Source organism: Gadus chalcogrammus, chromosome 1 (genome assembly GCF_026213295.1).
Source record: "Gadus chalcogrammus isolate NIFS_2021 chromosome 1, NIFS_Gcha_1.0, whole genome shotgun sequence".
Taxonomy (NCBI): domain Eukaryota; kingdom Metazoa; phylum Chordata; class Actinopteri; order Gadiformes; family Gadidae; genus Gadus; species Gadus chalcogrammus.
The window spans coordinates 27795099-27821350 of record NC_079412.1 but is presented as its reverse complement, the minus strand read 5'-3'; the positions used below and the strand labels follow the sequence as shown (position 1 = coordinate 27821350).

Below are 26252 nucleotides of genomic sequence, written 5' to 3'. Positions count from 1 at the left end.
ATGTGTTAAAACAGAGACATGATTCATTACTATCTTCTTCTGGGCAAATACGGTACAGCATGCAGTTAGAGGTGGTTGCACGTTTGGTTGGCTCTGAGCCAGACCTTTACTTGGTTCTTGAAGGTGGCCAGAGTGGGACTTTCCCTTATAGTTGGGGGTAGTGTGTTCCATAGTGCACTACCTTTAATGGACAGTGCGTTACGGCTGAAGGTGTGGCGTCCACTGCGTCCACACACGATAGTGTAGGATCCTGGTGGATTGGGAATTGGTATTGCTGAGGAGGAGATGGAACGCTGTTGATGTTGTCATAGTTGTTATGAGGAAGTCTTACCGTAGCTTCGCTCGTCTTATCTTATCTACGTTTTGAAATGGGCTTTATGGGTGTTGGTTGTTGTTTTGTATCTCCTCTGGTAAAATGAGGTTGTTGAACTGATATTTTTAGCGTCAGTTGAGTAAGATCCCACAGAACATAAGCTAATATTGGTCCCTGATAATTGAATTGAAAATATATTTGTAATAGAAGTCACACTGATTATCCCAACATGATATCTTGAAGGAATGTGAGATGTTAACATTTTATGAGTTATTAAATTAGGAGACTCTTTCTCCCTAATCACATAGCTGTGCTGCTCGCACACAAATACTTCAGCTACATCGTCTATACTAATATATTCAATATGTCCGTAAAGATTGTTTGAATATTTGTTCTTGTGCTTTTGGGCCCCCGCCCAAAAGCTTTCAATAGCTTATTTTGGGGGACCCATTCATGCATGCATGCATGTATGTATGTATGTATGAATAAATAAATAAACTTGAAACTTCTTGTCCCGCATTTTCCCTGCTAAGTAAGATTATGTGCTAATTGCATCCATATTGTCTTAATGTGCTTAGTTGCCTTTAAAGAACTTCGGCACTATCACACAAAGTTAATTGAGAGACATTGAAACATTTGGGAGACATGTTTGTCCAATAATGGAATGCAATTGAAACCTCAAAAAGCCTCAAAAAGCCTAATTGGCGTTCAGCTTCGCCAAGTGCTTAGCAGCTCAAACCTCGGTCCGCTGTAATCCCTCCGCACGCACTCTGACCACTGATCCTTTATTTACATCAAACCAACCCCAGCACCACGGGGGGGACCAGTGGTCCCCCACGACCGGAACCCCCCCCGGCCCCGGAGAGCATGCTCAGATCCAGACTCTCCCCATCTCAGTTTGAATGCTTTTGTCCATTCTTAGGATTGTATGATCTGGGGCATTGCTTCGCTCTCCGTTGTTTAATTTGATTCCAAAGACGTATTATGTCTTTGATTTGGATTCCCAACCTGGCCGCGCTGCGCCCCAAAAGTCTGGTGCACGTTGTAACCCCCTCCTCTCTCTCTCTCCCTCCCTCTCTCTTTCTCTCTCTTTATCTCTCTCCCTTTCTTCCTTTCTCCAATCTCTCTCTCTCCCTCTCTCCCTCTCTCTCTCTCTCTCTCTCTCTCTCTCTCTCTCTCTCTCCCTCAGTCTCTCTCTCTCTCTCCCCTCTCTCTCTCCCCCCCCTCCCCCCCCTCTCTCTCTCTCTCTAGTTGTTCTTCCACCTCCAGAGGGAGAGGTGTTTCTCTGAGCCCAGGGCCCGGTTCTACGCCGCCGAGGTGGCCAGCGCCATCGGCTACCTGCACTCCCTCAACATTGTTTACAGGTCGGGACCACACACACACACACACACACACACACCACAACACACACACCACACACACACACACACACACACACACACACACACCACACACACACACACACACACACACACACACACACACACACACTCACACAAACACACTCACCCGCACACGCATACATACTCACACACAAACACACACACACAGACAAGGGAGGGCAGCATAAAATATGCAAGCATAAAAATAATAAGAATAAAATTATTAAGTATTTCATCAGTTCTGAACGTGATAATGCTTTGTCTCCTGCAGAGATCTGAAGCCTGAAAACATTCTTTTAGATGCCCAGGTAAGCCAGATCTACGCAACAGAAAACTAAATGTTAGCCAAAGCATCTAATCACCTTCCTACAGTCCATAGTGTAACCGCTACATCGGGGAAAGTATAGACCTAATATCTAACCGGTGCTGGATCGTTGTAATCCATTAACCGCGTCCCCTGCTGTGACGCAGAACTTTGTGAACCTGGCACTGATGCCTTATTTCATGCAATGTTATGTTGTGTAACGTTAATATGTCACTGGGGATTTGTTAAGTCAATCTTGTAAAATAAATTAATAAATAACATTCACTCACAGTGAGTTTTGTGTGTGCAGGTGTGCTTACATATGACTGATGACCCCTTTAAATATGTCTCTTTTGCGTGCGTGTGTTTGTGTGTGTGTGTGTGTGTGTGTGTGTGTGTGTGTGTGTGTGTGTGTGTGTGTGTGTCTGTGTGTGTGTGTGTGTGTGTGTGTCTGTGTCTGTGTGTGTGTGTGTGTGTCTGTGGTGTGTATGTCTGTGTGTGTGTGTGTGTGTGTGTGTGTGTGTGTGTGTGTGTGTGTGTGTGTGTGTGTTTCTGTGTGTGTGTGTGTGTGTGTGTCTGTGTGTGTGTGTGTGTGTGTGCGTCTCTCCAGGGTCATGTGGTGCTGACAGACTTCGGGCTGTGTAAAGAGGGCATCGAGGCCGAGACCACCACGTCCACCTTCTGCGGGACGCCTGAGGTGAACACATTATCACACATGATCCGTGATAATCAATAACTCAAGACTAGACTGTACTGGTTAAAGGGGCTGTAGAGCACATTATCCATGATAATCAATACCCCTACCTGCTTGTTAATGAGCTGTTCCTGAAGCCAATGTAACTTTAGAATATCTCAAACTAAATACACCCGACCCATGAACAGGTTGCACACTGATAAACTCCCTCTGGAACCCCCCCCCCTCTGGCCATCCCAAACTCTGACACACTCCTTTCATTCACAAGTCAACTTAAATCCCATATTTCAGGACAGCCCACAACATCTGACAAATCACCGTCCGCTATCTTCCACCCTCTCTCTCTCTTAATGTGTCGTCTATTGTTGTGTTCTGTATTCCTTTTTGTAAAGCGTCTTTGAGTACTAAGAAAAGCGCTGTAAAAAAAAAGATCTAATATTAATATTATTATTATTAATCTCCTCTTTGAGGTTTGTGGTCTTCATGGCCCTGGTTGTTGTCCCCGGGCCCCGTAGTGATCTCGTGTTGATGTCGTTCCCTGTCTCCCCGTGGCCCCTACGGCCCAGTAGTACCTGGCCCCGGAGGTGCTGCGCAAACAGCCGTACGACCGCACGGTGGACTGGTGGTGCCTCGGAGCCGTGCTCTACGAGATGATCTACAGCCTGGTGGGTCCCCCCCTTTGTCCGTGTGGTGGGGTGACGTGAGATCGTGTCATGAATCGGAAACGTAAAGACACACATAGAGCGTACCCTTTAAGGCCCAGTTCTTACCGCGGCGACCCGGGTTTGATTCCTGCCCCCCGCGGTGCTTTGCTGAATGTCTTCCCCCCTCTCTCCTCTACCTTCCTGTCTCCTGGCTCGCTCGCCACAAAATGGAACCCTTTTCTCACTGGCCGGCCATGCCAAGCAAAATCCGATAAGCAAAAGCCTAATGCTACCAGTTACTAAAATGTTACAACGTCAACACTGTGGCAAGATCCTGAATTCTCTGCGGTGTATCGGTGAGCTGGCTGACCCTCCTGTGTACTATTAGGCTATTACGCTATACTGTGCAAATACTGCACTTACCTAGGGCGAGTGAATTGTGTATTTTCACAGAATTAAAGTGGTGAATGCAGAAATATGACTGGTGGTTTATGAAATCAGTAGACACCAACCCAGAACTATATGCAAATTAACTTCCAGAACACCCTAAAATATATATTTAAATTTACATTCTACCATAAAAAGGATAAATCCTTCAAAAATATAAATCGTATGGAAATTAAAAACAGATCTAACATAGTCCCGCCCCCCCCCCCCCTTCATCCTCCCCTCAGCCTCCGTTCTACAGCCGTGACATATCGGAGATGTACGACGGGATCCTGCACAAGCCCCTCCCCCTTCGCCCGGGGAAGTCAGAAGCGGTGTGCGCGCTGCTCGTCGGCCTGCTGCAGAAGGATCAGAACCGCCGCCTGGGCGCCATCGCTGACTTTGTGAGTGGTGGGCGTGTCCCCGGTCGCCGGAAGGGGCGTGGCTTGTTCCATGGCGGGCCCTCTTTCTAGAGAACTGCAGCTTTAAGAGGCACTCCTGTAGTGCTGCTTTAAGTTTGATGCTGCTGTCTCTGAAACAATTTAGATAGTGCAGCTTTAACCCTGTCACCCAGCATAATGTTTGTTCTTAGTCCATGGAGCTAGAATGTTACTTACAGAGGTACATTGGATGAGTTTCACTTCATTATTCTTTGCCTTTTAATTATTAGGTTTTACCTAAAGGTCAGCATATTCTCATTACAAATGTAACATAGATTATGCTCTTCATTGGGGCGTTAATATTTGTATATTTTGATCTCTTTCGTCTTGGTGCAGTTGGAGATAAAGAATCACGTCTTCTTCTCGCCGATCAACTGGGATGACCTTTACCACAAGAGGATCACCCCCCCGTACAACCCCAACGTGGTGAGTGGGCTCCTCCTCCCCTCAGGACACATTTCATCCATCGATTTGATCACCCAGTCTGGATGCAACTGAAGTTGAAGCCTCAGGTTCAGGTCTCTCCAATAGGACTGGTTGGTTTCGGTCCGATTGGAACTGCGTATGTAGTCTGTCCTCGTAAATAGAGGACATTTTAACCAGTTTTTTACTCACTTGTATTAATATCAGCTACTTGGTACCCAAAGTGCCGAGGTAAAATGTATCAACATATGTGAGAAATAATAATAATAATATATATATAATATGCATAATAATAATTTAGACTTTAGACTTTATAATTTTAATTGTTTGTACCCTGTTTTGCCCTGTTTGTTTTTGTTGGTTTTGTTCGTCTCGTTTTGTCCTTACTTTAGCATTTACTTTAGCATTGACCTTAGCGACAATTTTTGTTTTCATTAATACTTTTTTATAGTATTGTCTTTCATCCTGTTTGTCCAATGCTGCTGGGCTGCTGCAACAAACACATTTCTAATCTTATCTAATCGGACAGAAGGAAAACTGTCTGTGTAACCGTCTTGTTGTTCATCCTGGAACCTTCCAGAAAGGCCCGGCGGACACCCAGCATATCGACCCCGAGTTCACCCGCGAGATGGTCCCTAGCTCTGTGAGCCGGACCCCCGAGTTCAACGCCAGCACCAGCTCCAACAACGCCTTCAACGGCTTCTCCTTCGTCTCCAACGAGGACAGCTTCCTGTGAGGTAGCAGTCACTTCCTGTAGCCGGCACTTCCTGTAGCGCTGAAGACGTCACATGACCGCGCATTTAGTCAGGGCGTCGATGAATGTGTGAATGTTATAATTGTAATGAGGGTGTAGCCGTTCAAACTGAATTTGTGATTGTGTGGAGGTGGGACGAACCATTAAAGAGTAAAACACGCAGAGATGGTCAGGATTAAAGGATGTTCTGTTGGGGGTTAAGTCTGGCATGGATCTGGGTAAAAGCAAAGCATCCTGGGAATCTCCTCGCATCTTAACTAGATTTGTTATTAGTGTATATTAAAAATATGATAATGCTTTTGTACAAACAAGTCTACCACAAAAAAACGTTTGAAGGTAATTGGGTCACAGTTTGTAATAAGGTTCAGTGGTAAGTCATTTATAAAACAAATCATCAACAAAACATAGATAAGCAAGCCTTTAGATAATGATTAGCTTATCGTTCACAAAACATTAATATAAATTTGTAGAAGATTAATGAGTGCTATGTTAAAGGGCCCCTATTTTTCCCCCAGGTTTGATGTTGATGGTCATTACAAGTCATAGTCTTAAAATCCACCCTCTAGTGACATCATAAGTGGGCGTGTCCGCCCGGATGTCTGATGGGATATATCACCACTAACAGTCTGTCTACTTGATAGGCTGGTTGATGACAGCACTTCTTAATCATCTACAAATGTATATTCATGTTTTGTTTATGATATCTTCATCATTAACTAAAGGCCTATAAATGGCATACCACTGAAAGTTGTTATAAAGTGTTACCAGTGAAAATACTACTAGTTATTCTACTCACTCGACAAATTCATTTAAAAATCATGGATTGGATTCCTTGCTAGTTGTAATCTCTAAAATAGTTAACAATGACTTTGGCATACTTTTTCACTACACAATCTGTGCAGAAAACTGTGCTTTTGTAAATTGTAAGTGTAATGTGTGTGATGTGACAAGAACTAAGCGCCTTTCCACCTTGGAATTGTTCCTGAAAATGTTAGCCTTGTATAACATGGTAATACGGTGGATTGAATGTGTTTGGCTTAGTCGACAATGGACCTTAAAACTGAAACCCTTCGTAGAATGAACCTGAGCCAACTTGTTTCGTCATTTTATATGAACTAATGCCAATGTCATCACCAAAGGCCTATGTTGCAGTGTCATCTGAGATACTTTTACATTCTGGTGACAACCAGGTAACCCGTGGACACCAGTCACTTCAGCATGACTGGAATGACTGGAAACCATCTGCACCTCTCAGTGGCTACTTCGGTTTTCGGGCCATTATAGAGAAATGGTTCCAACCATGGTTCTACCTGTGAATGAAAGTTTTCTCACTCACAACAACCCGACGGCATTCCAGTGATAGAACACCAGCAAACAGTAGGATTATATACGAGCAGAGGAACACGATGTGACGGCGGCCGAGCGGTGTTTGTGGGCTCAACAACTTAAGACGGTTGTGATGCGACGTTAATGCGCGACGGCCTGGTCGTGTTGCTTTGGGTGTTCGTGCCGAGGCCGTGTTGGCTGTAAACAGAGGAGACGGAGCGAGGTCACCGCCAGCAGCACCGGGGTCCCGGAGGACTTGGGCGCCGCTGAGGCAGACGTCTGTGTGCGCTGTTTCCGTGTGTGTCTGTGTTTGTGTGTGTGTATATAGAGAGAGAACCGGTCAATAAACTTGTTTTGAAAACATGCACATGTTTCGTTTTTAATGGGTTGTTAATGGAAACAAAAAAGTTGCGTACGTGTTGTGATTCGTCTTTTAATGACCATGGAACACGAAACAGAAGGCGGAAACCACCTTAAGACCAACAGGGGAAAAACATTTAAAAATGTGCGTTTAAAGAGCAAGTGGGAAAGAGAATTCTGGACCATATGTCTAAGGTTAAGATGTTAAGATGTCAAGATACTAATTATATCTATTCATGACTAAATTGGTATTAAGGTTGTATCGTACCATGGTTGATACGACATGACTTGCTTGTGTTAGAAACCGAGTCAAAGTCAAACGGTGTGTTGTGTGTGTGTGTGTGTGTGTGTTGTGTGTTGTGTGGTGGTGTGTGTGGTGTGTGTTGTGTGTGTGTGTGTGTGTGTGTGTGTGTGTGTTTGTTTATATCTAAGTGAATGAAAACAGTGATGTATTCAGCCATGGTCAATGTAAACAGAACAAACATTTTTGAACTGCACGTGAAGAAACAAGCCATTTTTAAAACAAAGTCAACTAGAGTGCAAACCTAAAATGAAAAGTTCTCAAGAACTCCTTTTTTATTTTTTATTTACAGCACCAACAAATCAGTGCATTTGTCCAACATTTAAATCCGTAGGTTCGCACCTTCAGGTCTTAAAAAGCAATTAAGTTAGTGTTTATGTTTGGGGTACCTGCATGTGTGCACACCCATGCTGCACCCGTGTGGTGTGTGTGTGTGTGTGTTGGGTGTGTGTGTGGTGTGTGTGTGTGTGTGTGTGTGTGTGTGTGTGTGTGTGTGTGTGTGTGTGTGTGTGTGTGTGTGGTGTGTGTGTGTGTGTGTGTGTCTGTGTGTGTTGCACGCGTGTGTGGTGCGTGCGTGTGTATGTTGCCTGTTCAAACAGCGTCTACTTCCACATAGCAACCACTTCCGAACCGGTTGGAGATTGGCACTGGCTCCGAACCAGTCCTGGAACCGCGATCAGGGGCATCAGAGGAACAGTCTGGGGGAACAGTGAGGGGAGGAAGCACGCGACTTAAGGGCTCTTTATGGTCCCACGTTTACGCAACGCAAGGAGGCTACGGACCCATTACGTCCTTGCGGACCCTCCACCGCCAGGGCCGGACGTGCGTCTCCCCAACAATGTTAACCTTCCGTCGAGGCGACGCAATCACAGCAAGGGCTCTGATTGGCCCGCTCACTAAAACCCGACGCGGAGCCATAAAGGTTCACGACTGCGTCGGAGCGTCTGCGTGGTCGTTGCGTTGCGTGAACGTGGGACCAAAGTCAGCCCTTTAGAACCGTAAAGAGGTAAGCGCCTATAGGCTACCTTCAGACACGCCCGCCTGTAGGAGTTGAGGACCTAATAGGGGACTGGCGCTCAGACAGCGTCGTCTAGTTCTGGAGGAAGCCGGAGACAGAGAGTCACCACAACAACACTGACAACAACACTCTCTGTTGTACAGTAGATCACAAGTCAAAGTAAAGGCTCAAGACTCACCTGTTCAGGGTCCACCTCGACTCTGCATAGCCACCCTCCCCCTTCTGGCACCATTGTACACTGTATTGTATTGTATTGTATTATAGTACTTAACCAACATTGTATTGTATTGTGTACAATGTGTGTAACACAGGGAATTAGTTAGCCTAGCGAATTGTTGTACTTGCACTTCTTATGACAAATGTACTTATGTAAGTCGCTTTGGATAAAGCGTCTGCTAAATGCCCTAAATGTAAATGTAAATGTAATGTAATGGCCCTCAGTACTTTGGATCTTTTTATTTATTGACCCTTTAAACTCATAGTCTCAGTTGCGATGGAGATCTCTTGCTCAGGAGTGACCGGTAATTTAGTTTGACCAGACAAGCACACTGGTCAATACATACAGTATATACAAAACCTGATTCAACGTGGTTCGTAGAATAGTGCTGGGAACCAATATTAGGGTAGTTCATGTAGCCTAACTAGTCAATAGACAATTTGGAAAATCGGGGCCACAGAAATAGGGCAGGCCTCGAGGTTGTATTTGTCCTCTGTAATTAGAAACCACGGGAGGGATAATCAAATCTAAATATTGTCATCACACTGAACATTATTCGCAACGTAATAATATCCTAAACCTAATAGCGAACAGTTATTCTCCCCCTTCCTTTCAATTCAGTTCAATTGATTATAGGATCACCAAAAAGTGAGGATACTGTGAAACTGTTTGATGCATGTCTCTGTAAACAATGACGAAATTATGAATCTATCCATTCATAAAATCCCCACATAACCGCTCACCCGCCGTCCATAATTCATCCCCCTATCCCCAGCGGTGTCCGTGCATGGCGATAACAGCGGGCGTGGGGTTGGGCGTGTGCCGTACGCTCTGGGTCTGGCTTTGGGGTTTGGGCTGCCCTGCTGGGCTAGCATGGAGCTGTAGAACCCGTTCAACTAAAGGGCTCTTTATGGTCCCACGTTCCCACAACGCAAGGGGATTACGACCCTCCTTGCGTCCACCGCAAGGGCCGGACGTGCGCTTTCCCAAAAATCTTAAACCTTCCGTGCGGCGACGCAGCAGCAAGGGCTGCGAATGGTCCGCTTACTAAAACTCGATGCAGAACCATAAACGTTCATGACTGCCTCGACGAGTCTGCGTGGTCAATGTGTTGCAGAAACGTGGAACCATAAAAGCCCTTTACTTTTAAAAAACTGACGCACAGTTCCGGCTGCGGCCGCCAGGTGGTGTCATGATGGACCGGTGTAATGGAGTTAGAAATAGTTTTGATTATGTGCGAGTTTTGCCAGAGTTGTATTATTTCTAATTGAGCCTCTTGTGGAGTTGTGGTGTGCTACAGGTCTGGTGTGTTTTTTCTGTTGCGTGTTGCCGTACCTCTTTAGAGCGGTCTTGCCGTAAGACAGAGGTATAAGTTCTCCCAGTATTGTATTTTGTTTAAGGAGAAATAGATAATTTAGGTGGTGTATTTTAATGCAGTGTATGTATTATTTGTTTTAGCATGCATTGTGATGATTTTGGAATAATTTAAATTAACTAATGAAACGTTTATTATTATTATTTTCATTAGACCATGTGCATGCTAACTAGCTTAAAAGATCCTTATGCTATCAAAGTAATGTTACTGCATTGGAAGGTAAATGCATTTCATTTTGTTTTCATACATGCAGAGCCTGTAAAGATCACACCACCACGCTTTATGAGGACATTTTGTCTGTTGTCTTGTTTCCAGGTATGCTCGAAAGTGTAATAGGCCTATATAAATAGCAATCTTGTATTTCAGTTTATATTAATGCTGTTGTTTCATATTTTATATGATTATTGTATGTATTTGTTTTGTAATGTTTAAGAAATAATTGTGTTCTTCAGGTAAAAAATAATTATTTTGATAGGCCTATAATAAGTAAGAGCGGTGACAGCCTGCAAAGATCAACACCACCACGCTTTATGAAGACATTGTGTCTGTTGTCTGCGGTTCCCAGGCCTTTAAAAATTAAGAAGATGAAAAGCACGTCGTTGTCCTTCAGTTCTTCATTGAATGACAACCGTTACACCAGCAGATGGCAGTAGAAGTCCACGATGCTCTAGTTGAGGCGGACGCCTGCGGTTGCAGGGCCGAGTCTGAACAGTCCTACTGGGTCAGAAACGTGACTGCGAAATGGAGAGACACGGTCGCATGAATTCTTCTACTAGGGATACACGTGAGGAGGTGGAGAACAAGAGAACGATCGAGAGGATGCATCTCCCTTGGCTATCCTGGGGATAGTGTAACCGTAGTTGTCCTGGAGCAATTTCTGGGTCAAAACACTGATAGCATGTGGCCACCGTTCTGTTACACACACACACACACACACACACACACACACACACACACACACACACACACACACACACACACACACACACACACACACACACACACACACACACACACACACACACACACACACACACACACACAGGGAGAGGTGAAAAGGTACTGACTACACATGAAATGTGCTCTATGTTTTTTTATTTGTATTATTATGATTATATAGACCTATATATAATTATATTTTTATATTGACACGCACACAGTTTACCTCAGCAGCAGAATATTAGTGGGAGGGTTTTAACATCCATGTCAGTACATATAGATGTACTGTAAATTATAGCTTCAAAACCACCGCTGGATTGTTCCCTGCGCACCTTTAGTCCTTTTAATACCGATAAAAATATGTGTATACATATTTTACAAATCTTTGACTATGTATATAAATATGTTGATACGTAAATACAGCTTATTATCACAGAAGATAAACATTTGGGACCGTATATTATTTTAGAGCACATACATTAAACTATAAATAAATACCGCGACCGTTAAATCCGTTGGCCAATTATCCAACCGAAAAACTCGGGGAGGTAGTGCTAGGCAGAGAGAGGATCCTGAATCGTGGCGTTATCCCGGTCCAAAATGCAATTTCCGGTGTACGCCAGTCAACATTCCCCGGAGCGAGAAGAACAAGAACTAGACAAATAAGATAACAACAACGACAAGGAAAACACACATGGGGTTTTGAAGAAACATCTGACAAAGCATTTTCCGAAACATGTAAAAAGAACCAGAAGCATCAAAAGTCCGTCCCTCCCCCCGCTGGACCTGTGTAACTGGAAGTCCCGCGCTCTCTGGGATTGGGAACGACGTCGAGCTTCTGCAGCCGTACTGCTCTGGAACGCGCCCCGCTCTCAGCCCCATGTCCCTGGTACCGCTCTTGAACGCGCCCCGCTCTCTCCCGATGTCCCGGGAAAAGCGTTGGTAGGACCGGAGCGCCACGAGTTTGTGAACGGCGCTGAACTGCAAAAACAACTGGACGTCGAAGCGGGGAGACGCGTGAGTTTCATCCTCGTATTACCAACTAAAGCGTATTATTTTACCACACTGAATATGCGGGTCAATGTTGTGAGGGTGCCGATGTCATCTTCCGCAAACAGACCCCAGACGCCTAGAATTGGGGACTTATGCTCAAAAAACAAGTGCTAAAAGTAGTAGAAAGTGTCTGGCTGTCGCTTTGTCGAACATCACACGTCCGCATTACGTGAGCGGTAGTGATCAAGGGTGTGTTGTGAATTTCTCTCGTTACGTGAACTACCCCCCGTCCGTTGAAGAGCCGTTGCTCCCCCCAGAGAGCTCTCCAAAACGGCAACCTCGCCGTTCTCACATCGTACTATGTTCTACTCTACTCGGGGCAACCCCCCCCCCCCCCCCCCCCGTGTTTGTACGTCCTCACGGGTTTTTGCACAGAGCTTTTATTGTGAAAGTATCCCGCCTGGTCTTTACTGTATTATTGTTTTTGAACGGGCGGTCACAGTCGGAGGCTGTGTGTTCCCGGTTAGCCCCACCAACTGCGTTGCCAGATTGGGCGGGAAATCTGGCCCAATCTGGCAACACCGCCGACTCACCGTCCTCCCTCTCAACAGTCGACCGTTTGCAGGCGTGCTTGCTTGTCTGTTGGTACAGCTTGCTAGCCAAGTTATCCATTTTTAAAGTTGTGACGTAAGTTTGACTGATTTCTTTCCCCAGACATTTATATCGTTGTTGCTTTGCGATTATTTAAACGTGTCACTTGTTGCCTTCCTGCTTTCGCTTTCACTGGCAGGCCATATTATTGTGTGACTGCTGCTAGCTACACAGGATAATAACATGCAGAAGTTATGCCTACCCGATGGGGGGAAGGGTGGAGGAAATGGTTGTATTTCACAGTAGCTATGTGTCAATGTGGCCGTGTTGTGTATGCATCTGTGTGTGTTAAATGTCATGTGTTTGATGTTTACTTCTGGTGAGTTGATGCTCACCCACTTGCCCTACTGTGGTCTGCGCTGCTGACACTGTTATGTATAGTGTGAACAACACGCTGACACCTTGTCCTGTGCAGCCACCTCTCCCAAAGACGGCACTGAGTCAAAGTCCAGGTCGATGTGAAAGAATCGGAAACATTATTTTACAGCTGCTTACTTTTGGAAATAATTCTCCTGCCATACACATCAACACGTTTTTAAAAGCATGGACGCAAATAGGTTGAACTGTTTTTGTTTAACAGCAAAATAAATGTGTGTTTGACCTAAGCTGTACTGTAAGGTCATATGACCTAAACAATAACAGTGATTGTGTTATCCATTGTGTCACACTTATCCATACATCCAATACGGATTCTGGGTTTAATGAGCCCAATTTCAGTCACTGTAATAAACCAACAACAGATGTGACCGATGTTGTCTGATGTTAAATGTACATTGTTTGCTTTGTCTTGACAGCATGGAGGACGAAGGCATGGAGCAATTGTGGAGCGACTCGGACGAATCGGAGAAGAAAGATGACAAGTTCACTAAAGTCAAATGGACACATGAAGAGGTGAGTTGTCGTGGATTAACCAAAGACAAATCCCTTATCCAAAAATACTCATGTCTTCTCCTGTTTCGTTTCCACTTCTCCATAACCTGTGACTGCTGTAACACCTGTTATATTTATTTTGGGTATTTGAATTTGAGCTTTTTGCCCAAACTTCTACCATCTCATAATGACAATTTCTGTGATTTGTAACTTTTTTTTCTAATTTTTGTATTTTACAGGATCAGAATCTTAAAACGTTAGTGAGCAACTTTGGAAAGAACTGGAAAGCCATCTCCTCCTTCTTACCAGTAAGTGTATAGAGAACAATCAGAGTTTACTCACTTGATAATAGTATAAAACGCTCTCAATGAACATTATGTTAAACTCTGACTAAGTCCATTCTGCTAGATTACAATTAGGGCATTTAGCAGACGGTTTTATCCAAAGCGACTTACATCGGTTAATACACACATTGACAGACCGACGGCAGAGTCAACCATGCAAGGCGACAGCCAGCTCGTCAGGAGCAGTCAGGGTTAAGTGTCTTGCTCAGGGACACATCAACACTCAGCTGGGAGGAGCTGGGGATCGAACTAGCAACCTTTCGGTTACAAGACAACTTGCTCTACCGCCTGAGCTAAGCCGACCCCCTGGATGCCGCATGATTCTACACAGTGCACCTAAAGGTTGTATCAGCGATTCCAGGCCGAAACATTAATGATCTCATTCATCTGATCTTTCCTCACTGCCCACCCCATAAGCAGGCCGTCAAAAAAACGCATCTCTGTAGCAGTGTTTCCGCTAGAAGAAATTGGTGCGGGTCATGTGACCGGGAAGGTTTAATTTTACCGGTCAAATTGGAAAAAAATCGGTCGGATACTGTCCGTGTTTATTGCACTTTATATAGGCAGGCTATATAAAGAAGAAGAAGTGTGTGATCATATTTTGATTCGTCATGGTTGTAAATTCCGGTACTCCGCAAATGTTGCCGCCGGCTTTCGCTAGCTTGCCGCCGTTTATTTCATAAACCTACGGTAGTCTATAGCGATCAATTTGAGCGAGTGCACGAAAAGTAACTTATTTATTTTATCACACAGGCTACGCTACAATCAAAACCCTCATTGTTTTACGTGAATTGGCTAAACAAATGACCACTGTAGCATATTTAAACACAATTCAAATGAACACATTCAAAAGTATCTCTGCTCAATTTAAAACGTTGAATCTCCTCGTGACTGAATGTTTGTATACAGCGCGCATGCTGTATGCGCGCAGGGTTGATGCGCTCCACTTCTTTCTGTGGAGAACCAGCGCCTTGAATATTCCGCATAAAACGAAACCGGATTGTCTTCGCCCGTTTCGGCTCCGTGTGGACGCTCCGATCCTTATTTCCAATCGGTCATTCTGACCGGAGACATTTAGAATTTTCGGTCCTCCTCATTTTTTTCCGGTCAAAGACCGGTAATTACCGGACAACGTGAACACTGCTCTGTAGGCAGCCTGTGCTCCGAGTTCGTACACAAAAACAAATGGCACTACCAACCACTCAAAAACCAAAATAAATAGTATTCCAACCGATCACCGACAGGGGGTGGGTGTTGTGGGGTTTGGCGCTGCGTTCATGATCGTTTTTACTGGATGTAAGAAACACGGAAGGGAGGGGCGAGCGGGCTCTGTTTGTTTGGGATCTTGCTTCTAGGGTCGGCTTAGCTTAGGAGGTAGAGCAAGTTGTCTTGTAACCGAAAGGTTACTAGTTCGTCGCTGAGCAAGACACTTAACCCTGACTGCTCCTGACGAGCTGGCTGTCGCCTTGTATGGTTGACTCTGCCGTCGGTGTGTCAATGTGTGTATTAATCGATGTAAGTCGCTTTGGATAAAAGCGTCTGCCAAATGCCCTAAATGTAAATGTAACGCATCAAATACCGACAGAAGTGACGTCACCCAGCATCGCTGATACAGCCTTTGAACGAGGGGCAGTGACGGTGCCACTGGATGCATCACATGTCAAAGTGTTAAGGGCCGTCACGGTGAGGTCTCTCCGCTGGTTCCCCCCTAACGTCGCTGTGTTCCAGGGGCGCAGCGAGGGCCAGTGCCTGCATCGCTGGAAGAAGCACGTGGACCCCGTTCTGATCAAGGGCTGCTGGACCAAAGACGAGGACGAGCTGGTAGGGCTGATTCATAACCTGCTCCGTCGGCACCTCTCTGGCCGTGAACACAGGCCGTCATTAAACCTTTATTTATCCAGGACTAACGCATAGTTACAGAAAAAGGATATAATAATAATACAAAGGAAACAAAGTAACGAGCATGGGTCCATCTTTAGCGTGGGGAACACAGATACTCTCTCTCCCATACCCTCCCCCCTCTCTCCCATACCCTCCCCCCTCTCTCCCATACCCTCCCCTCTCTCTCCCATACCCTCCCCTCTCTCCCATACCCTCCCCTCTGTCTCCCATACCCTCCCCTCTGTCTCCCATACCCTCCCCTCTGTCTCCCATACCCTCCCCTCTGTCTCCCATACCCTCCCCTCTGTCTCCCATACCCTCCCCTCTCTCTCCCATTCTCTCTCTCTCTCTCTCTCTCTCTCTCGCTCTCTCTCTCGCTCTCTCTCTCTCTCTCTCTCTCTCTCTCTCTCTCTCTCTCTCTCTCTCTCTCTCTCTCTCTCTCTCTCTCTCTCTCTCTCTCTCTCATATATATATATATAAACCTCTGAGGCCACAGCCCCTCATTGTCCTCCCGTTGGGACTCTGTGCAGGTGATGGACCTGGTGGGGAAATACGGCACCAAGAAGTGGAGCATGATCGCCAAGAAGCTGAAGGGCCGGCTGGGGAAGCAGTGTCGTGAGCGCTGGCACAACCACCTCAACCCCCAGGTCAAGAAGAGCTCCTGGACCAAGGAGGAAGACCTCATCATCTACAAGGCCCGCACGCTGCTAGGGAACCGCTGGGCCGAGATCGCCAAGCTGCTGCCCGGGAGGTATGAGGACTGAGCCGGGGGGCCGTTGGCGGCCACGGGCCAAACGTTGTCGTTGTAAAGAAGGGCTCGTTGGTTAACCAATGCGCAGCTTTGATCGGACCAATGTCCGGTACACACGGGCGGAGCTTCAATCGGACTGCTCTGGTTTTTCCCCTCGTTCGCACCTTTTATGTGCACAGCCCTTGATCCCCATTACAGTCTCAAAGTGCTTCAGGGGCACAGTATTTATACTGTATGACTGTTCTCAGGACGGACAACGCCATCAAGAACCACTGGAACTCCACCATCCGGCGCAAGGCGGAGATGGGCCTCTTCACCGAGGACGGCGACAGAAGCTTACTGGACCCCGAGCAGTTGGAGCAGAGCGAGGTACAGTTCCGCTTTGTGACGTCTGATTACTTATTTTTTCCCTCCTTGTGTTTACCCTTTGACCCTGGGAACGCGTGTAGGCATGCTCAACGTTTTATGTTGCTCTCTCTCTCTCTCTCGTGTGGCAATGGAAAGGGGAGCGAGTGAGTTGTTCTGTACGGCAATGGTGTAGAAAAAATGATGTGGTAGTGTTGATTGGGTCTAGCAACGTGGAGATCATTAACTTTGGTTATCCTTCAGACAAACATCGCCGCTCCCAACAGAAATACCTGTGATGGTTTCGGTCGATGTCGCCTTTTCCAAGCCGTTTTCCATTGCTATTGGCCGATGTACATACACGGGGGGGGGGGGGGGGGGGGGGGGGGGGGGGGGGGGGGGGTTACGCCGATGCGTCCCGAGTTACAAGCCTCTATTGCTGTCGTCCTGCAGGCGGACTTCAGGTTCGACGTAGTCCTGGATTCTGAGCCTGTGTCTCCTGAAGCGGTGAGAGCTCCCGTCATACACCTGTTTGTTACCCGGTAGAGCCGCACCCTCAGCGTCCTGGACCCGCCAACGATGCTGTGTCATCGAGATAATGCCTGTTACATCTGTGAAGTGTGTTTGTGTTGTTCATTAACAGGAACGTAACACACACGTGTTCTATAGTACGCCGCCACAATGAAGTCGTTTTGTTCCGCCATGTTTATTTTGTTGTCCTCCCAAAGCCCCCCCCAACGTTCATCACCCCCCCTGTCCTGGTGGTCCCGTAGGTCCAGCCGGAGAAGGGCAAGGCGAAGAAGCCCCCCAGGCCCATGGAGAAGACCGTGGCGCTCCCCCCGCCTCCGCCGACCGTGGAGTCGAGGACGTCCCCGACCCCCGACCCCAGAGCCAGGGCGAAGGCCCGTCCCGAGCCGCCCTCCACCTTCAGCAAGCGCCTGGTGGCCGCCGCCCTGAGGATGATCGCTGAGGACATGCTGCCGCTCAGGTGAGCGCCACAGCGGGTCAGAGCCGCGCTCGGATCCCTCGGGTCATTCACACGGTGGGAGGGGGGGGGGCACTATATGGGTTACACCGCCACATAATATTGTACAGTACTGTACACCTTTTAATGTATTGTTTGTGTCAGTGCGTCCTTTTGTAAAGAAATGACACCATGCACCTTTTTCATGCTCTTGCCGTATTGTATGTTGTGCGTCCTGGCGCTTAAAAGTAGACCTGAGCATCGTGTCGCACAGGCGCGTCGTTGGACCGGGGCATTCGAGGCTCTGGCCCAGGATCGCCGTGCCGTCCAAAAAGACAAAAACATAATGCTGAAAATAGCCCCGAACTCCTTTGTGGTTGGATACCAGCGGCCACAGATGCAACATTGTAGCGAGTGGAAACTGCAACATTCTGACGCGTCCATATGTGGGCAGATTTAGAATAATTTGTTGCAAATTCAACCTCGTATTCTTTCTTCTCCGTGCATAGCGCATCTCGTCGATATTGCTGTTTTGTGCTGCTAGCCTTTTGGTGAGATCAGAGAGTGTTGAGAAGGACAGTAATAAAATATCTTTGGTAAGATGGATATAAGAAGAGAGACCCGCAGTGAATTCCACCCGGTCCACTTGACAGTGGTACCGTAAAACTTCAATAGCCCAGGCTTTTATTTGTTTCAATCACTGAACTTTCGAACAAAACTCTTTCTCAGCAAAGATGGGAAATACTATCAAATGTATTATTTAAACCAGTATGAATATTACCGTACATGTTTACCAGGTAATCGAATAACACACACACGCACGCACGCACACACACACACACGCACGCACGCGCGCGCGCGCACACATATACTTTTAAGGAGATTTTCACCCGCTCCGTATCAAGCTTGTTCCACGCTTTAATATATCCCCGCTATATAATTATAGCCTACCAACCTGCCGTTTGGATTTACCGTTACTATTCCTACTCTCCGGAATTGAATACAGTTTGATAGTTGAATAAACCGTGGACTAGACACTGCCTCTGCCTCGTGTTTGGGAACATTATAATATATAATATCAGGGCCAAAAGCTGTGTGCGCCTCCGGAATATTATGAATCTTATAATTATATTATTAATATTTCTCTTGACCGTCGGGTTCTCAGACGTCTCTGGTTCTTCCACTTCCTCATCAATCTGAAGCACAGAATTGAATCTCGACATGAAGCGACCCCCGCATCATTTCGGGACAACCGCCTTTATCTGAATAGAAAAATAATTAATGTCGAGACAGCTTTTTTTTTTGGGTCCTTTTTTTCAGCTTTAGGTCTTGGGTCGCTGCACACGTTTTTTGAGCACGTTGTGCGGCTGCAAGTGATGGAAGAGGTTGGTCGTACTCAACCCTTTAGTTGTGACAGATTTGAAGCACTCTCTACAAAAAAACAAGATTCTGTCATTCGTCAGACACCTTGTACCCAAAACATTTCCAAACTACGGAGCCATTGGTCTCTGCTTACATACAAGCTCCTCCGCGCCGCGTTTGCCGGCGGACTCCGTGTTTCGCGCCGTAGGGGATTTAAAAAATTGACGTGAGTGGGAGGGGGGCCGGGCCGGAGCAGAGTGTGAGAGAGAGGAGCACAGTTATGAAGTAGCAGGCGGCAGTCGCGGTTCGAAACTGCTGTATTTTGATAAAATATGCTGTACTTTCAACGCAAAAAAAACGCAAACTATATTGATGTTGACGATAGCGTCTCGTTCCATATCCCTTCTGAAAAAATACTGATATATTTCAAATATCGATATATCGACCACTTACAATAAGTGCTAGCGCTGGCTTAGTACTTATTGTAAGTCGCTTTTGGATAAAAGCGTCTGAAAATGCACTTAATGTAAATGTCATGAATACACCGATGCAAAGATGGTGACACAGACGCAGGCCAGATGGTGTTTTCTTATGCTCTCCTCTGTCCTCCTCCCTTTAACGATGTACATCACCCCCTCCCCCCCCCCCCCGGCCCTCTGCCCCCCCCCCCCCCCCTCCCCCCCCAGCTTCGTGGAGGGCGCGGGGTTCCGCTCCTTCATGGCCACCGTCGCCCCCCACTACCTGCGTCTGTCCCAGCGCGCCGTGGGCCTGCAGCTCTACGAGGACGTCGAGCGCAAGATCAAGCCCCAGCTCATCCGCGACCTCCAGGCCCGGCTCGCCGGCGGCGAGGACGGCGACCGCAGGGGCGCCATCCACGTGACCTTTGACCTCTGGGCGGGGAGATCGCCCTCGCCCTCGCGCGCCTCCTCGCCGTCCTCGCCGTCCTCGCCCCCCTCCTCCTCCTCCTCCTCCGCCCCCCCCACCGGGGACGAGCCCGTGGTGGTGGTGGCGGTGCAGCTGCACTTCGTGGACAGCGGCTGGAGGCTGCGGCGTTCCACCGTGGCGTTCCGCCAGCTGGCCGGAGGCGGGCGCCTGGCGGCCACGCTGGGCCGGGAGCTGGAGGAGGTGCTTCTGGGGTACGGCCTCTTCCCGCACGCCGTGGGCTACGTGGTGGCCAGCCGCGCCAAGGAGGCGCTGGAGGCCAACGCCGTGTTCGGGGACTACAAGGTCTGTGGAAATGGAAATGGACGACATTTAAATAGTAGCCGAAGAAAATAGATTTATTTTACTTTACTCGTTCTTTTACCTTTCTACCCAACATAGGTTCTGTATCTACATCCATCTGTGGTGAACCTTTCCGTTCAGTGAACAGAGCTCTTGTGATTGGTCGGTTCCCTCAGGTCATGTGCTCGTCGCCGCGCGGTGACCCCGACGCCGACGACCTGGCGGCGTTCCTGGGGGACCGGCCGGCCGAGGGGGACCCCTCCCCGTTCTCGGAGCTCCAGACGGGGACGGCGGCGGCCTGCGTGGCGTCCACGCTCCAGCTGGTGATCCGGGAGGCGCTGAAGAACTCCCGCGTGGTGGAGAACGTGCTGACCCAGCTGCGCTGCGTGGTGGCCTTCTTCAGGACCAGCGGCTACTGGAACGAGGTGAGGGGGGGGGGGGGGGGGGGACTGGAACGAGGTGAGGGGGGGGGGGGGACTGGAACGAGGTGAGGGGGGAGAGGGTGAGCGAGGGAGGCTGAGAGGGGGGAGAGGGAGGGTGAGGGAGGGCGGGAGGGAGCGAGGGAGGCTGAAAGGGGGGGAGAGGGAGGGAGGCTGACAGGGATTGAAAGACTGAGAGACGGAGTAATTAACCGAGAGAGAGAGAGAGAGAGAGAGAGAGAGAGAGAGAGAGAGAGAGAGAGAGAGAGAGAGAGAGAGAGAGAGAGAGAGAGAGAGAGAGAGAGAGAGAGAGAGAGAGAGAGAGAGAGAGAGAGAGAGAGAGAGAGAGAGAGAGACCTGTCCACTGACTACATTCAGCAACAGCCGCATTCAGAAACAGTTTCAACTAAAAAGACGGAAGAGAACGGGAGGTGCTTGGATGCCAAGCAAAATGGGAACAACCGCCTAACAACGGTCGAGCGCAGACTTCAGAACGGGATCGGCTCAGGACAGGCGCGTCACGGGTTGAAGCCACGCCTTCCAGAGGGAAGCCCCGCTGCAGGGGAGGTGCACGTCCCAGCCGGGGGCTCCCTGGGCGGCCACACTCAGTCACACCAAGCCAGCTCGTGTGAACGGGGAAGGGCCAGAGGTGTTTGAGCTGGACTGTCTGTTAACCAGTGCAGTGAGTGGTCACAAGTTAAATGGATACACACACACATGTGCATGTCTCTGTTTGGTCTTTGGTGGGTACTGGTGGGTACCTGCTTCCCACCGGGGATGTGACGATTCACTCGGCTCACGATTCAATACTCGATATTGGGTTCACGATTCGATATTATAACTATATTCTGAACAAAACTCGAATTAAGAAAATGAAAAAATACTGAAAAAAAAAAATATTGTCGTTTATTTTAAAGACACAAATATGCAAAACAATGCCATTTACCCTATATTTCCAAGTAATATGGTATAGAATAATCACCTTTTCATAAATGGCATAACCAAAAAGTTTTTCTTAGTCTATTATTTTTTAAGTGCAAACTTATGTCCATAAAAAATAAAAATATTTTTTTTCATCTCAAAGCCTCGTTTCGTGGTGCTTTACCTCCCGTGCACTGAGCCAGCCCTGCCCTTACCTCCCAGGTGCTGCTGAAGGAGTGCTTCTTCTCCCTGTCCCCCCCCGGCCACATGGGCCGCTGGAACTCCCTGATGGCGTCCATGCGGCGCCTGGTGGACCCCGCCTCCTGGAGCTCCATCATGACCCTGCTGGCCCAGGCCCGCATCGAGGCGCAGGACTCCACCAGCGCCCCGCCCCTGGTCCGCGCCCGGCGGGAGCAGCTGGTGGACATCCTGGGCCTGCTGCAGCCCTTCGAGGACGCCATCCAGGTACGGCCGCCGGCAGGGTTTATGTAAGGCATTGGTTCTCAAAAGGCGGCCCGCGGGCCAATGGCGGCCCGCAGAAACATTCCTGCTGGCCCGCAATGACATAGAGATGTAAGTTGTAAAAAAAAAAAAGATTTGGGATTTCTATTTTTTTTACAATTATTATATCAATATTAATTTAAACAATGATAAATAAATATAAAGAGAAAAGTCAACTCTCTCTAGCTTTCAATTAAATCCTGTTCCATTAGTTTTTAATCCGACTGTCCATTACTTTGAAAGGATGAACCTCAGTTTCTTGATTTAGACATCCCTTGACCTCCCTCCCAGAGGCCCACGGTGCGATGTTTTTTTTCACCACTGGGATGCTGACCGTGTCTCCCGCCATTTTTTTTTTCCTTCGGCGACCCTCAGTCAAATTTTGGGTTCCTAAATTGGCTCTCAGCTGTCAAAACTTTGAGAACCCCTGTTGTAAGGGATCATGTATAGGAGCCCCGAGACGGCTAACCGGACACCGACGCCCAGCGGAGGCGTCTCGCTGCGCCCTGAAGGGGCTTATTTTCGATAATGATGACCGGCGACGTTCTATACATTATCCCTCTTATTACACGGCTACTTGCCAAAACGAAAAAGTAACTTCAGACGGTGTGTCTTTTTACAATTTATCGTGACCAGCCTTCGTAGTGTTGGTCGGCAGAGAAATAGTCCGCCAAAGACTTTGACGTCGCTTAGCAACCGAGGACGCTGGGGCTGATAAGTTACCCGACTACTTGCGGAGAGACATGAAAAACGGCAAAAAATCTTAACCCTAACCTTGACAGCGGTCATTATATGCTTAGCAACGGTTGAGAAGAGCCGAGTGATAATAAACATTATTACACGGCTCTTCCCAATGCTGTGGAACGCTCCGTTCACTTGCATGGGCCTTCCCGACTTCCGGCAGTGAATTATTTTTTGATAATTCAACCGTTGCTACGCATGTAATGACCGCTGTCAAGGAAAGTGAATTTTTTTTGGCCTCTGATTCACGTCTTTCGTATCACTCCGCGAGTAGTCCGGTAACTTGGCTGGCAACAAATAAATTGTAAAAAAAAAAAAAAAATGGCAAGTAGCCGTGTAATAAGCGGGATAATGTATAGAACGTCGCCGGTCATTATCGATAATGACCGGCGTTCTTTACATTATCCCTTACTTGTTTTAAAGGATCCCCATTAGCTGTCACCAAAGTGTGGCGAGCTAGTCTTCCTGGGGTCCACACAGAAAGACACTAAACACAACAATACACGAGACAAATCGTAATTCACTTAACAATGATAATCTAAAAGCAGTAAATCATTATAAACATTAGAAGTTATTCAGAAAAAGTTATTACCTTCATGGGTATTACAATCATTATTGCATTCATACAGTAGGTATGTCCACTCCCTACTCACACCTTTAAAATAGTGCAGTCTCAAATGGTAATTGAAAGATACTTTGCTCTTCAGTTTTCTTATATTCAGTCGGCAATCATTCCAATGATTTATGCCTCGATTGTTTAGCCCCGATTTTTAAGACGTGTATGTGTACATTTGAAAAAAAATAATATATATATGTTGCCAAAGCAAGTTTTATCATTAAATAAGTTATAGAATCGATCATACAATAAGTGCTCACACGTTGTTATATTTTGCACTATTAGACGGAGGCGCGAGGTTGTTTATCGGGACAGAGTTTGAGCCTCTGTGTCTTTGTTGTTAATCATAGCCGCTGGCTGACGCTCCCGTGTCCCCCGCCCCCCCCCGTAGGTCCTCCAGAAGCCGGGGGTCACCCTCTCCTTCGTCATCCCCTCGCTGATGGGCCTGGACACGGTGCTGGCGGGCCGGCCCACCAGCTACACCCACTTCTCCAAGGCGCTGCGGGCCGGCCTCCAGAGCCACCTACAGCCGCTCATCCTCCAGAGAGACCTCATCCTGGCCACCGTGCTCGACCCCCGCATCAAGCTGCAGGTGGCCTGACCTGACCGCCGCTAGCTGCTAGCTCCTAGCTCCCAGCGCCTAGCTGCTAGCTCCTAGCTCCTAGCGCCCAGCGCCTAGCTCCCAGCGCCTAGCTCCCAGCGCCTAGCTCCCAGCTCCTAGCGCCCAGCTCCTAGCGCCTAGCTCCTAGCTCCTAGCGCCCAGCGCCTAGCTCCCAGCGCCTAGCTCCCAGCGCCTAGCGCCCAGCTCCTAGCGACCAGCTCCTAGCGCCTAGCTCCTAGCTCTTAGCTCTGATCCTGGGGAAGAGTCCGCTGAACCAGGGCGATGGAGGATTATTCTTCTGCCTCTCGTTGGTTTTAATTGATTTGAAACCACGTCGTGTACAGCGCTGTTTCTTCGATGATTTTGAAATAATAGCATTCAATCGATGTTTGTTTTTGAGGAATTAATCCAAACCCAAATCCAGTGAGAGTCACCATGACTCCAACATCTGCCTCTACTGTGAAACGCCCAGGGGCGGGGCGTCCCCCCCCCCCCCCTCCAGGATAAACCGAAGGGGCCAGCACAGTTTATCCTGGAGGGGGGGGGTGGTCTGGCCCACACTGTCAGCCAGACCCTAAACTCAACCTCACCCTCCGTGTTTCCTCGCAGCCGTTCCCCGACGCCAAGCAGGAGAGCGAGGAGTCGTTCCTCACCGTCCCGTCCAAATCCCGGATCCAGTCCATGCTGGAGACGCTGCTGGAGGACACGGAGGCCTCGGCCTCTCCCGCGGCCGGTCCCCAGGAGGAGGAGGAGGAGGAGGAAGAGGAGGAGGAGGAGAAGCCCCCCCCGTCCGCGCCCGGCCCCCCGGGGGCGCCGACGCTCTCGGAGCTCGAGGTCTACCTGTCGGAGCCGCTGCTGGAGGGCGACGCCCCCTTGCTGTTCTGGAAGGCGGCCCGCCGCTTCCCCAAGCTCCAGAGCATGGCCCGCCGGCTGCTGGCCATCCCGGCCACGTCGGGGGGCTTCCCGCGCCTCTACCCCATGGCGGCCAGCATCGTGAAGGCCAAGCGGAGCCGCCTGCCGCCCCACACCACGGAGAGGCTCCTCCTCTTCCGGGAGTCCGTCCGGTGGAAGCAGGGGCCGCCGACGGGCCGGAAGGTACCGGCGGCGCCGGCGCCGGCGGTGGCGGCGCCGAGGCGAGACTCTGGTTCCTATTATTGTAAAGTGCAAAGACGCATGGTAAGGAAGACCTCCGAGTGACCACGGCCGCGCCGGGGGGGGGCTTCGCCCGGAGCTAGCACTGCGCCGGTGGACAGAACGGGACCCGGACATCCGGTTGGGTGGGGCAGAGGAATGAACGGTGGTACTTTTTTAGCTGCATACACATTAGAGACGTTTACCTTCTGGGTACCGCTTGTGTTGCTCGATTTTCCCCTCTTTTGCATTTTTTTATTTTATTCACAACCAATCAAAAGCTTCTATGATGTTGATTATGGATGTGAGGAACCGACCCAGGAACCGTGACACAGAAAAGGGTTCCAGGCCCCCCTTCCTCTCCTTAAGTAGATCCTCCGCGAATCGCGGCCTGGAATCTTCTCCAACCGGACCTCATTGAACTGCTCGGCCGTTGTCTCTCTTCGGAGCTGTGTCGTACTACAGGTGGCTGTCCCGGTCAGCTCAACCAATTTTGTTTTTTGTTTGTTTATACAGTTGCTAAATGCTATGAGGAAAAGGACCCTGTGCTACTGAAGTAAAATGATGGTTTCTCTCGGTTTTCTGCCTTTTTACGTCGAATGTATAGTCGTTCCATTTGAGAGCGATGTGGTGGATAATTAATGAATTCTGAAATACACAATACCTCCAATGGTGTCTGAAGGCCCCTTCGATGGATGGCCAAATGATTGGTTCCCAGCCTTCTTGTGTGCGAGTGTTGAAAGGTCCTGGTGTAATCTGTGGATCAGAAGGTCCCTGTATAAAGTGGTTTCATAAGTAGAGTATGAGGTAGTTCAAACAATGGCCCTTCCTGAAAGATTATTTAATTGAGCAGCAGTTGACTCAATTTTGTTTTCTTTTTCGTTTGTACATTATATAAATCCACAAATGGATGTGCATTTTATACAAATCCAACTCCAGCTGATATGCAGTTTTTCTGAGTTACATTTCTAAAATAATTTGATTACAATTGGCAAAACTATTTTTGTTGAGTGTATTTTGG

General features: G+C 48.2%; 2 protein-coding genes across 3 annotated transcripts in view; both read left to right on the top strand.

The window, feature by feature from the left end:
• Positions 1 to 5944, top strand: part of sgk2a (serum/glucocorticoid regulated kinase 2a) — a 33333-nt gene extending 27389 nt beyond the window's left edge. Inside the window, exons 7-13 of the mRNA XM_056599780.1 lie at positions 1565 to 1677; positions 1967 to 2003; positions 2610 to 2696; positions 3263 to 3358; positions 4012 to 4167; positions 4540 to 4629; positions 5207 to 5944. Of these exons, the coding sequence (XP_056455755.1) occupies positions 1565 to 1677; positions 1967 to 2003; positions 2610 to 2696; positions 3263 to 3358; positions 4012 to 4167; positions 4540 to 4629; positions 5207 to 5362 (735 nt within the window). The 3' untranslated portion in view covers positions 5363 to 5944. The remainder of the gene's footprint in view (positions 1 to 1564; positions 1678 to 1966; positions 2004 to 2609; positions 2697 to 3262; positions 3359 to 4011; positions 4168 to 4539; positions 4630 to 5206) is intronic.
• A 5534-nt stretch (positions 5945 to 11478) lies between these two features.
• Positions 11479 to 26132, top strand: mybl2a (v-myb avian myeloblastosis viral oncogene homolog-like 2a). Of its 2 annotated transcripts, none has more exons than XM_056599750.1 (13): positions 11479 to 11933; positions 13355 to 13451; positions 13670 to 13738; positions 15503 to 15595; positions 16186 to 16406; positions 16655 to 16775; positions 17205 to 17258; positions 17525 to 17739; positions 19764 to 20304; positions 20478 to 20726; positions 21864 to 22106; positions 23891 to 24091; positions 24710 to 26132. In XM_056599750.1, exons 2-13 carry the CDS (start codon positions 13356 to 13358, stop codon positions 25295 to 25297), a joined length of 2691 nt encoding a protein of 896 aa, XP_056455725.1. In that variant the 5' UTR covers positions 11479 to 11933; position 13355; the 3' UTR covers positions 25298 to 26132. The 2 variants fall into 2 exon arrangements, with proteins under 2 accessions (XP_056455725.1, XP_056455734.1); XM_056599759.1 differs by lacking the exon at positions 11479 to 11933 and adding an exon at positions 12370 to 12596.
• Positions 26133 to 26252: the final 120 nt, after the last annotated feature.